At 43.7% G+C, this 13,056-nt stretch overlaps 1 protein-coding gene across 3 annotated transcripts in view; it reads right to left on the bottom strand.

Moving 5' to 3' along the window:
• The window catches only part of ENPP4 (ectonucleotide pyrophosphatase/phosphodiesterase 4), a 131,373-nt gene that overhangs the window by 37,024 nt on the left and 81,293 nt on the right, over positions 1-13,056 (bottom strand). For all 3 annotated transcript variants that reach the window (XM_078647639.1, XM_078647641.1, XM_078647640.1), the window contains exon 2: positions 4,915-5,763. In XM_078647639.1, the coding sequence (XP_078503765.1) occupies positions 4,915-5,746 (832 nt within the window). In that variant the 5' untranslated portion in view covers positions 5,747-5,763. The remainder of the gene's footprint in view (positions 1-4,914; positions 5,764-13,056) is intronic.

The following is a 13,056-nucleotide window of genomic DNA, read 5'->3' as shown; positions in this document are numbered from 1 at the left end:
ACACTTACCTTGCCACTTGACAAACAGTTTTAATTGCCAAAATTTTAAAAAGTGTTTTATGTCTTATGATGGCCAACATGCATTTTTGTAATGATTTTTAATAATTTTATACAATAAAATTGACTTTGACATATTAATTGTCTGGAATTACTGGTGGGTTCCTTTGCGGTCAAGTGTTGGACCAAAGACAAAATCCAATATTGTGTCCTTTTGAAGATCGACAATGTCACCGCGGTACGGTACATCAACCGCCTGGGGGAACAAGGTCCAAAATCTTGTTGAAGCTTGCCAGGAATTTTTGGGACTAAGCATTTCTCACAAAGTCTCAGCGACGGTGGAACAACTTCCGGGTTGCTCCAACACAGTGGCTGACTGGAATTCCAGACCCCTTTAGGATTCCAGCATATGAAAACTCGACCACCAAGATTTTCCTAGCTTTAACCAAAGGGTGGGGTCCATTTTCAGTGGATTTGTTTGCATTCCATCTAGACCATCAACTGAATAAGTTCGTCAGTAGGAGATCGTATCCCATGGCAGCAACAATAGTTGTGTCCCTGCAAGATTGGAGCCTGGAACAGGGGTATGTGTTTCCCCTGTTCTCAGCTGACAGCACATGTCAGAAAACAGGGAGCAAACCTGTTCCTAGTAACCCCCCTTTGGAAATCCCAAGAATGGTATTCAGATCTGATGGAACTTTCCTGGAATTTTCTAATCCTTCTCCCCCTATATCCGATACTCCTGAAGGATCCCTCCGGGAATCTCCACAACATGCAGTGGATGGATTTCTCAGTCTCATGGCGTGTCAGATTGCCCGAGAAGTTGGCAAGTCCTAGGCCTTTCACAACCGGCTCAAGATCTCCTCGCACAAGCATAAGCCTCCTCCATGGTACGCAGATATAGGTCCGCTTGGCACAGGTGGTCACGTTGGTGTTTGCAGCGGGAACTGGATCCCATGGGTTCCGGAATTGTTCATTGTTGAATTTTTGGGCAGAATTGGCAGCTAATTGACTAGCTCACAGGTCAGTAAATTCTTTCCAGTCGCCAATATCAGCTGGTCACGACCCTATCCAGAGCCTCCCAGTGGGAGAACATCCACTTGTGCAGAAGCTGCTATGGAACATTAGATTGTTGGTTCCTCCAAAACTGAGATACACATTCTTATGAAATGTTAACAGAGTGCTCAATCTTTTCTTATCATGGCAGAGTAATAAGTATCTCTTACTGAAAGAACTGTCAGGGAAATTAGCCATGCTACTTTGCTTGAGTTTTAGATGTCTGAGCTATGGAAATTACAGGCAGGGCTTTTACCCCGGTGGGGTTTCTTTCCCTATCTCTAAGGGCACTAAGAGGCAAACCAGAATAATTTCTTATCCTGCTATTCCAGAAACCCCCAAACTCTTTGTGGTGAGATGAATTAAAGTCTATGAGGCAATGTTAGAGGGATTGCGACCTCTGGGGAACGGCAGCTTCTGATTTCGCTCTGGAAACCTTTTAAGGCAATTTCTTCTCTGACAACAGCCCGATGGGCCAGGTGGGTGATGCAAGAAGCAGGTATCTCTACCCGTCTGCTTGGAGTGCACTCAGCCAGAGGCACTATGGCATCTAAAGCATTCGGGCTGGATGCCAGCTTGGAAGATATTATTAATGTGTATGACTGGTCTTCCAACTCCACCTTTAAGACTTTCTATTTTAAGTCAGTAATTGATGTGCCTTCTTTGGTGGTGACTAAGCATTAAACTAGCATAATCCCCGCCTCTGGTCCGGACATAGAATATAACATTTCCTAGCTATCGTAAGGGAAAGTTTTCAATTCTATTAAGAAACTCAGAAGCGAGTATTTTTTGCACACACAGACTGGAGACTAGTATGTCCGTCAACCCCAACACATAATTTGACTTTCAATTGTCTCACAATTCCAGTGGCCATGATTATAGCTCTCTACTGTGTCAGACATGTTATGGATCTGGTCTGAGTCCAGAAGGCACTAGCTAGAATCTTCAGGATTCTCTGGTTCATTGTCACGGTTTCTGGTCTACTTTACCTATATTTAAATAAAGACCAGTCTTTTTAAAAGTAGCACATGTGACTGTGCATTGAGTGAGATTTACTGTGTCAAACTGTTCTTTCAGAAATGCTGTACATAGTTACAAAATATGGTGCATAAGAACACCTGCAAGTGGGATAAGAACATAAAAATGGACTGAATGGTCTGATGTTTAGGCAGGGCTTTAAGTGGGCCGGGTCAGCTCAAAAAGGTGTTGAGACGGGCCCTAACTTTAGTTCACTGCTTTTGTTGTAACTTTTGTTTTTTTTTTGCAGATTTATTCAGCACAAACTCGGCCCAAAGGTATTGGAATGCTTCACATGAACACCAGCTACATCACACAATGACATATTTAAAAAAAATATGTTGAGATTAAGTGATTTGCCCAGAATCACAGGATGTTGAGCTGACCCAAGACTTGATTGAACCTGCTTCCCCATCTCCAAAGTTGGCAGCTATAGCTTATAAACCTCTGCCACAAGCGCTGAAGCATTTTCAATATCATATACAACTTTATGCAACAAACAACCATTGACAAAGCCGAAAGTCCTGGCTTGTTGTAGGTGTAATGTTACTTGTTGCATTATATATCTGGATGCAATGACCGAAGCAGTAAAATACCAGTCAGGCAGCACAAATTTTTAGCTCATGTGTTTTTAAGAAACGCCCCTTTGAGAGCCCTCTACTTTTTTCATTCCGCCTAAAGCTTTGTGTTTAGATGAAGAGATGCGGGAGCAGACAGCATGCTACCATACCTGCCAACGCACATGGTGCCACCGTGAGACACACAATACTGTGTTCAATCACATGGTCTCCAGGTGAGGAGCCGATATCACACGGTGGCAGGGAAAACGAGCTGAAAGCCACTGTAAATAGTGGTTCTCCAGCTCGTTTTCCGAGGCCTTGAATTGCTGATGTCTATTAATGAGTGTGAAAACACCCCAGGGATTCTGCACCACCCTCAGCAAGCTTTTTTTGGGGGTGGGGAGGGGGGAATTGGGCTTGGGGGCGGGGTGTGGTTCAAAAGTGCCTCGTAGGTACTTCTCGGCACGAGGCCCCACCCCCTTTAACACTGCGCCGCCTCCTCACACGGCGAGATTGTTTTTTAAGTTGGCAGGTATGTGCTACGTACTTATAGAAATAAAAGAGATTTTCAGTGCCTTTAGTCTAGATGGCAAAGGGACAATGAAATACTCAGTCATCTCGCCAAAGTGTCTTGTTTCTGCAGATTTTGGATGTTGCGCTGATATCTGATAGACGTTTTCTGTCTCACAACATCAACATCACGAGGTCTTGGAAAGGCTATTGTATCAAACTTGTCCAGTCTCTGTACTGCTGTACTGACATGCGTGCGCCCTGCGTTCCTGGTTGCTTGTTTCACGGCTTAACCATGTTTCACGGTTTAGACTTTGGTCCTTTTCCTCACTGGTTCAGGCTGCACCTCCAAAATAGAAGAGAGGGGTCCTTCTCACCAAAGGGACAGAACACCAAAATAGACACTATGTCAGAAACAAATTCCCTTTGGGTTTCTTAATGCATACAAAAACACCGCTATCATACCCATACAACGCAATCACCAACAGTGAGAACAGAAAACAAAAAAATAATATAAAATATTTTTTCCAAAAGGATCCTTGTAAGATTTAAAATATAAAACTACAACATCATTCATATAGAATATTCGTAAAAGGTTAAAAACATATTGTTACAAAAAATCTGGGACAATATGACAAAGATTGAGTTAATCGGAAACACATGAATCTGACAAGCACCCCAAGTGCAAAGAACAAGAACAACATTTCAATTCGGCACATAACTGTGAATAGTACTTGCAGTCCCTATCGTGAGATCAAGTAGGCTTTTTAGGGAGAGTCAATGGATTAAAGAGCACCTCTGGATATTGCATGGCTGCATGCAACAACCGGATAAGTGGTAGCCATGCTCCCAGAATCAACTGTCCAAAGCATTTCAGCAGATTTCCAAAAGGGCCATTCAGTGAATGAAGTCACAACGGATCTCTAACCTCCAGCAGAGGTCAACAAACTAAGGAACAGTCTAGAAAGCCTACTTACTGCTGGTGGCAGATACTGATGCAGGGCTGGATAAACAGAACTGTTTTTTCTCTCTACACTGGACGGCTCCTTGAAGACCTAGGTTTGTTGCGGTCTGCCAATTCATTGTTTACTTTTACTATATCTGTATATATTGCTTAGGTAGTTATTGTGCCTCAGAAGGTTGATGACCAGGGGATCTCTACCAGTAAACGGATACGAGGTTACTGGGCGACATAGTCGTGTAATAATGGTGGCCATCTGCTGGTGGCATGTGATTTGTTTACACTGTTCTACTCGCTTGATGCTCAGCAGAAAGACTTTGTAGATACACACTGCACTGAATTGTTGTTTGCCGCAATATTGTCCTCTGCCTTGCCCTGTCTGACAAATTGAAGATTCCTTCTGGGTAATGCAATGCCAATGCAAGCAGGGACCCTTTCGGGGATGCTGGAGGTCAGCGCTTTGGACTCTATCTCCTTCACTGGCATCAAAATAATTGCCTTTACAATTCTTAATGGGAACACCCACGTTATTGAAGATACTACACAGAACAAAATATAAATCCAGTTTAAACTAGCAAAGGAGAAATGTAATGTAAAAGAAACAAATCTTTATTGCGACTGTCATGTGCTCATGCAGATTTGGGTAATACCTGTAAAGGAAATGCAACATTTCTAAAGGCAGTGCACAATAATTATTTTCAGATAAATCAAACAATTAATGGCAATATAATAGATCTGTCACCTTGGGCCATCTATGATAGATTCAATGCACACACTTAAAAAAGGTAAAATGATATAAAATTGAAACTCATACCTTGTAGCGGAAGTATGGCAGCAACTGGACTTTGATCGATAAGGGTGTAGTTACCAGGGCCGATGCAGGCATCTAGATAAATCGTCCTATTAATGGACAGCTGTGCCATCCCATGATCACTTGTTATAATCACATTCACTTTGTCCCAGAGCTCTGATGTCTTCAGTTCATCAATCAAGAGGCCAATCTTGTTATCCACTTCCTGTAGCACTTTCTTCATACTGGGACTATCTGGCCCAAATTTATGTCCACTGGAATCCGGTTCGTTGCAATATAGCGTTGCAAAATTGACTGGGTCATCTGGTCGGGTCATCCACGAGGTGATATTTTTCACTCTTTGTTCAAATGGAACATTATCGCGGTATTTGATAAAATAGGAAGGCGTGATATTGTGGATCACCACATCAGTACCAGGCCACCCTGCAGCACCACTTTTATGTCCCTGGAGTTCATTGGTCACCCAAAGAGGAAATGCCTCGTCCCACCAGAAGGGATCTGAAGCATTGTCCAGAGAAAACGTCTTATTTGTAGTTGGGTCGAACATAGAGTTTGCCACTATGCCATGGCTTTCTGCAAACAGACCTGTAACTATCGAGTAGTGGTTTGGGAAGGTTTTTGTAATGAAAACATTTGTAACGTGCTCTACCAACACACCATCGCTGATTAGTTCCTTAAGGCGGGGCAATGGAAAGTGATTCAAATAATCTGCTCTGAAGCCATCAAAAGACACCAGCAGTAGTTTAGGAGAGGAGCTGTTTGTTACAGCAGATCCAGAACAGGTCACAAATCCGCAGAGAATAAAGATTAAAACCCAGTGTGCAGTGGATAACATCTTCAAATATAATGTACCTAAAACACATAGGGGATTCAAATCAGTCAACGCATTCAATTGTAATCAACTTATACATCTTCTAAAAACCATTAATATAGAAAAATGCACAGTACAATGAAGTGCACAATTTGTCAATGGACGTATGTTTTATATGTAAAATGCTCACCATGTAGCAGCCTTTACAACAAGGTTTTTAATCACGTTGTGCCTTTACCACGCATGTTTTTACCACGTGTATGTCTTTACAACGCATGCCTTTATCACACATTTAAGGTAAGTTGACGATGTGGGGGATCTCCCCCACAAATACATTGTTCTTAATAAATATAAAAATGTGTGGTAATGGCATGCATTGTAAAAGCATATGTGTTGTAACCAATGCAGAGAAATAAATGCGTGGTTAAAGCATGCAATGTATTTCCCTGTATTTTTTCATCGTACAACCACGCCCACATAGCCAAAATGCAGAAGATAGCTATACAGGGCCCATGTTAAAAACATGATTGAACCGAATCACTTAAATACCAAAATATTACATATACCTGATAAAACTGAACCTTCCACAAGTAGAGCAATCAAACAAGATCTCTTAAACTGTATGTCCTACAGCTAGCAATGGCAATTCAAATGTCCTATTCCCACAAAATGACATACACCCCACTGCAACAATTTTCAGGAAGGCCTCAAAACGTTTGCCATTGCAAATATATTCTCCTCATATTGAGTACTTCATGAAAAGACTACTTGTTCCTCATCTCTTGGAGCTACCCTTCAGGAAGGCGGGTCTCAGCCATTGCCGACTTGGTACAGAATATAAAGGGAAGACCAAGAAGAGGTGGAGCACATTCAATGTACCTCAGACAATCTGTGTCTCTTTGCAAGGATTAATAAAAATGTAACATAAACACCATAATATATGTACTGATGTCCAACGGCTTATCGTAAATACATGAAGAGCATCTCCAAGGCCTTTTCCCAACTCCAAGTGCCTCTGCTAATGTGAGACCAATCCCACCAAAGCATGAACAACCAGTTAGGGCAGAAGTGAAACCCTGAATTCCAATTTAGGAAATACTGAATAGTGTTGGAACATATTCATTCAAATTCTAGAGTCAATTTAGTTCCAAGCCTTCCTACGGTTTTATTACAAACATACTAGATTTTACAATGCCACTACAGATTTGTCCTGTCTAATGAAAATACAAGCACTAGGCTTAGGCCTTCCTAACTTTGGCAGAGCACCAACACACTGTACAACAGACAACTAGGAGAAGAATCGTTCATTCTAGTGTTTGTGTACAAGGATTTCATATATCCCTTTTCCTTTCACACCCCACCTTTTCCATGTCATGTTACTTTGTGGGGGATCCCTAAAATTACCCTTCTGAGTGGTTACCACTTACCTTTCTGAAATTCCTTCTCCCTCCTACTTTGTTCTCCCTCAGCCACATTTTGGGGAGGTGGGTGGTGGGGGGAGGGGGGATACACTTCCAATAACCGTTTCTTGACTCATTTTTAAAATGAATTTACTTTTTCCCTCCTCTGTAGTGTAGTTCCTGTATTCCTAATACGCTCTGCGCATTGGAATAATATATCCTATAGATGTGACGTAGGACTTAGGTCGACTAGGTCTCTATCGAATATATTAAACTTAATTGTGAGTGCCAGCTAGCTCAGAGGTCACTAGAAACTTTCTCGAATGAACAAGAAGGGAGTAGTTTCTGACAACCGCATAAACATGACAACTTTGTTTCCCCAAGATAAAACTGATCTTCAGAGTTGTGGAAACAATAGTTAGATATTTTACTCAGTCAATCGTGCATGCTTAGTTTCATTAGAGGTGCAGAGAAATAGAGAGACGGGCGTTTTCAATAAAAGGTATTTATTGAACAGTCTTCTTTCTCATGCAGAAGAAATGAACTGCTACAATCGTAATACTGGCTGTAAAGTATAATGTGTAGAGCAAGAAGAGTATTATAAAATAATACTGTAAAAGCATGGTATGGTTTCTAAGCCATAAAATACATAAATAAATAACGACTAAAATTACTCAACTGGTGCTTCTAAAATACGCCACCCCGATGTACCTAACCTAAGTCTAGAACGAGGGAAGAAGTAAGTGTGGTGTAGAATAAGTTTAGTATTCTTTTGCCAAGAATCTATCCAAGATTTCTCTTAGGGTCTAATCAGCTCGGTACCTTGGTTTAGAATGAAGGAGGTCTGGTATTTCTCTGTCTCAGGACTCGATTTCCCAACACCCCGCAAGGGGAGCTTGGAAACACTGAAGCTGGATTTCTCGGCAAGAGAAAAGACAGCGTCTCTCTCAGTGCATCTGCTGGAGGGTTGGCTTCCGTCTGCACTTGCTGTAGCGAGCTGCGTCGGGCAAGTAGAGAGTCAAACTGCTCCAAACCACCGTGTGTTTGCTATGGCAAGTGTGGGCATATTTATACCTTGAAGGTGCCGAGTTTGACATAAAGTTGGACATAATAACGTCATCAAAGAGTCTCAGTTCTTTGAAAACTCCATGAGTTCTTGGACAAATCAATATTCAAGCAAGGGGAAGGCCCTAACTGCTGAAGCCGATTTTTCCAAGAAATCGTTGTGGCTTTTCGGAACTAGTGGAAGTAGCCATGCCGTATTTGGACTGCATGGGCCATGTCTAAATATGGTTGTGATTTCTATGCCTATATAAGGACAAGGTGATTTATACCTATATAAGGGCATGAATCGGGAAAATTACACTAGGGTCCTAAAACGCTATACAACACCTCCACGCTTTTTACATTGTTTGTGAAGTTTCGCATACCCACATTTCTACTCTTAAAACTTTCCCTCTCCCTTAGTCTTCTTACCTCACCTTCACTTCAATATTAAAACCATGATCCCTAAGTGGGATTTGCTCAGGAGGGTCCACATTTGCTTGTGTTTAAAAATGTCTCTTTTTAAATAAATGAATATTTATTTTTTAACTGTTCTTTTGTTTTTATTTTTGACCAAACTGTGTTTTTTCTAAATTTGTTTTTCTACTAAATTGGCTTACCATTATTTTGTTACACTAATTTAGTTTCTGAACACCATGTTTCAGACCAGATATTAGGGATGACGAAAGGTGCAGACATTTAGGATGGGAGGTAAGTGCTACTATGTATGCAGATATCTTTTTTATGCTATTCTCAGCTACTATAATGGTATTGGGGCTTTATAATGTTATCACTAAAATTCTGTAAAATTGCGATTTTTTTTTTCTGGCAAAATTGATTTATTGCAAAAACTATGGACGATTGGGAAAAAAGGGGAAGTAATAAAGCGGAGTAATCATGAACTATCTGAAATTTTGCTAAGGCCATAACTAAACACTCTAAGTTATCACTAGATTAGCGGGTACAGTGCTTGATTCCTGATTAAAGGGAAGAGGTAACTATTTTGGAGAAGCAGGGGCCATTGACACAGATGTATAGTACGAAACCCACAACATCTGTGCTGCCCGCTACAATGATTCCAATTAAATCGTACTACAGCGCCTTGAGATGGACAGCAAGAGGGAAGAAGTTACCGAAGGAACACTTTATGGGCTGGAACATGGCTTTCGTGGGTGACTAAATTGGAGGAGTTCAGGGCCTAGGATAACATTGTTTGGCATATCTAAGCTAGGTGATGAATGGGTATCCAAACATATGAAATCCTATGTTAACCTTAGTGTAGAATATGCACTACACAAGTCACAATTCTTTCACCTTCTCCAACCCAAACATGCCCCGAAAGGCTATAAGACCATATGCCAAACCCTATCCTGGTCTTCAATTCATAGACTTCAAACTGGCAGTGATTAAACTCGACAGGATGGGGGAGTTCAGATTTTATCACATGCTTGTCGTTAGGATCGCTTTAAAATTGTTAGAGAAAGGTGGACCACAAGTGGGACAAATTGACAATGACGAATGGCTGGAAGCTAAGATGGCCATAAGGTTGTCAGCGATTTCAGTGCATTTATGCCTTATTCAATTTTAAAACTTTAATCTAGTATATTATTGAATTGAATTGAAACAGCACTTGTATAGCGCTAACTACCCGGAGGCCTCGTAGCGCTTATGACAGAAACTTAATTAGCAGGGGCTCAAGGCAGGTCAGCAGAGGGTAGCATACAGGTGTGTTTTTAAAATTTTCCTAAAAGAGAGATGGTTTAAAGTTTCCCGCAAAGGCAGAGGAAGAGTGTTCCAGAGTTTTGCCGCAGTATGTGAAAAGGAGCGGCCACCCCAACGAGCCTTCTTGACTCTGATGGGAGTAGCCAGCTGGGAGGAGCTGGAACGAAGAGGACGAGATGGAGCATAGGGAGTGACCAGGGACTGAAGGATTGCAGGGCCAGTGCGATGGAAGGCCTTGTGTAAAATACACATGGCCTTAAATTGTATTCTTCCAGCAATAGGAAGCCAATGAAGTTCCCTCAAAGCATTCCTCGCTGACTGCCATCGGGGAAGGTTGTAAAGTAGACGGGCTGCACTGTTTTGGGTGACTTGGAGCCTCTGGATGGTATAGGCAGGAGCTCCCATGTAGAGGACATTCCCGTAGTCCAGGCGAGATAGTATAAGAGCCTGGACCAGGATCCTCCTCGCCTGAAATGGGAGCAGAGGGAGCACCCTCCGTAGCATCCTCATCAACCCAAAACAGGTGGCCGCAGTCTTCGTGGCTTGTACCGAAAAGTTCAGGTCGGTGTCAAGCCAAATCCCCAGGCTTTTTATTTGAGGTTTGGGCGTAGGGGGTGGGCCTAGACATGGAGGCCAGGAGGATGCAAAGCCCGAGAGGGAGGGATTGCCCAACAGGATGACCTCTGTCTTCTCCCCGTTAAGTTTTAGGCATGAGGATTGCATCCATCTGGAGACCGCCTCCAGACAGGAGCCTAGGGTGTTAGACGATCCCTCCTGGTGGTCTAAGGAGACCACCAGTTGGGTGTCGTCTGCGTAGGTGACAATACGCACACCAAAGGGGTGGACTATCCTGTCTAGAGGCTCCATGTAAACATTGAACAGAGTGGGGCTCAGGGAGGAGCCCTGAGGAACCCCACATCTGAGAGGGTGTTTAGGAGATGCCACCTCGCCCTCGAAGACCTGAAAGAAACGGTCAGCCAGGAAGGATGTCAGCCATTCTAGGGCTGCGTCCGACACACCCATGTCCGCCAGACGTTGTAAAAGCGTGACATGGTTAACTGTGTCGAACGCAGCGCTTAGATCTAATAAGATAATGGCGACCTTTCCACCCTGGTCCAACACAGTTCTAGCTTCCTCCGTTACCGCTAAGAGAGCGGTTTCAGTTCCATGTCGAGGGCGAAACCCTGTTTGGGAGGCACGCAGGAGACCATTTGATTCCAAATGGCTCATCAAGATGTCGTTTACGTGCCTCTCCAGTAGTTTACTCAGCCAAGGGAGCAAAGAGATAGGGCGGTAATTCGCTAGGTTGTTCTGGTCCAGGTTGGGCTTCTTCAACAGAGCCCTCACCATTGCGCACTTCCATGACGGAGGTACGGATTTTGTGGTGATAGAGGTGTTGAGGACGTCCAGTATGACCGGGCGAATTATGTCCACTACCTTAAGAAGGGTCTGGGGGGATGCTGAGTCACTGGGTGAGCCAGAAGTGATCTGAGGGATAAGTCTATCCAGAGTAGGCAGATCTAAGAGAGGAATGGTATTTAGCTGGCAAGGAGTAGCAGTGGATAGGAAGGGAAAGGAAGAGGGGTCCGGGGTGCTGTCAGCTTCTCCAAAAGAACAGTATATAGTCTGAATCTTTTGGGAGAAAAAGTTAGCCAAGTTGTTGCAGCGATCCTGAGCACCCTCCACGGAGGGGCATTCCGTTGGGGGAGAGATAAGGGATTTAACGATTTTAAAAATTTCCCTTGGGGCATTTGCGGCTGCCTCAATTTTACTGCCGTAGTAGGAGGCTTGTGCTGTTTTTTGCTCCTGTTTATAGAGCCTAATAGCCGCTCTATAACTAGCCTTCCTGTCTTGGGAGTAATCTTGTCTCCAGGCTCTTTCATATTTGCGACAAAGTAGTTTCCTAGATTTGAGGTTAGGAGTGAACCAAGGAGCAGGTTTAAGTCTTTTTGTGGCATTGGAGGCTCGCACGGGGAGGACCAAGTCCAGTGTGGAGGAGATCCAGCCAACGAAATTGTTGGATGCAGTGTTAGCATTCAGTGCTTTCCTCGGAGGATCTCTGGCCAGGGCGGTTTCCCATTCAGGGAGGGGGAGTGAAGACCACTTCCTGCCTCGCTGTTTAGCAAGATGACAAGTGGGGATGGGAGAGTATGTATGCCAGATAAAGGGGACCAAAAAGTGATCGGTCCAAGGTAGCGGGATCGGGGTTAGCACTGTAAGATCGTCACTATTGCTATAAATGTGGTCCAGGAGATGGCCTCTATTGTGAGTTATATGAAATCCTTTTTGATGAAGATCCAGTGCTGAAAGGTTAGAACGGAGCATATTGGCTGCTGTATTGTGAGGGTCATCAAGATGCAGATTAAGGTCCCCCAATAAAGTAAAGTTGGGTGAGGACAACACAACACTAGCGGCAAGATCCGTTATTTGAGCGATGGAATTTTTTAAAGCACCAGGAGGGCGATAGGCTAATATACCTGAAAAGGTGGTAGTAGGGGAGAATTCTAACGAAAAATGTACACTTTCGCAAGTGGGTGAGGTGGTAGGGGTGATGCGGCATTTATAATTGTCTCGATAGACAATAGCCACTCCCCCACCCCTCCCGGTCTGACGATCCAGCCTCTTGAGTGTAAAGCCCTGGGGAGTGGCCCATCCAATCGCTGGATCGTTATCTGAGTGAAGCCATGTCTCCGTTAGGAAGAGTGCGTGGGGATTGAGCTCTTCAATCATTATATGTAATTCCGTGTGGTGTTTACATACGGACCTGCAATTTAGGAGATACAATCTCCATTCCAGGACAGGAGAAGAATGTGGGGTACCTATATTTGGAATAGAGGGATTCCAGTTACAGTTCCTACAGAGGTAATTGATATCGGACGGGTGAAATAGATGGGCACAATGAGAACGTAAGGGAGGGCGTAGGGCGAGCAATGACGAGACATCATAAGAGAGTGTGGGTAGAGCCATAGCAAACCAGTCTATCCACCGGTCCGCCGGAGCGTATGGACGCGGACTGGCACAGACTGGCTTCTCTCTGGCGCCTCTCCGGCGCGTCTACGGCGCTACCGCTGCGCGTCACCGCTGCGCGAGTAATTAGGAGCTAAATAGGTTAGGCGGAGTGGGAGACTAGCGCGTCAACCCACCAAATATGGCCGCCTCCGATGGAGC

Source organism: Lissotriton helveticus, chromosome 6 (genome assembly GCF_964261635.1).
Source record: "Lissotriton helveticus chromosome 6, aLisHel1.1, whole genome shotgun sequence".
NCBI lineage: Eukaryota > Metazoa > Chordata > Amphibia > Caudata > Salamandridae > Lissotriton > Lissotriton helveticus.
The sequence above is the reverse complement of the archived record's forward strand: the minus strand, read 5'-3'. Positions and strand labels throughout refer to the sequence as shown.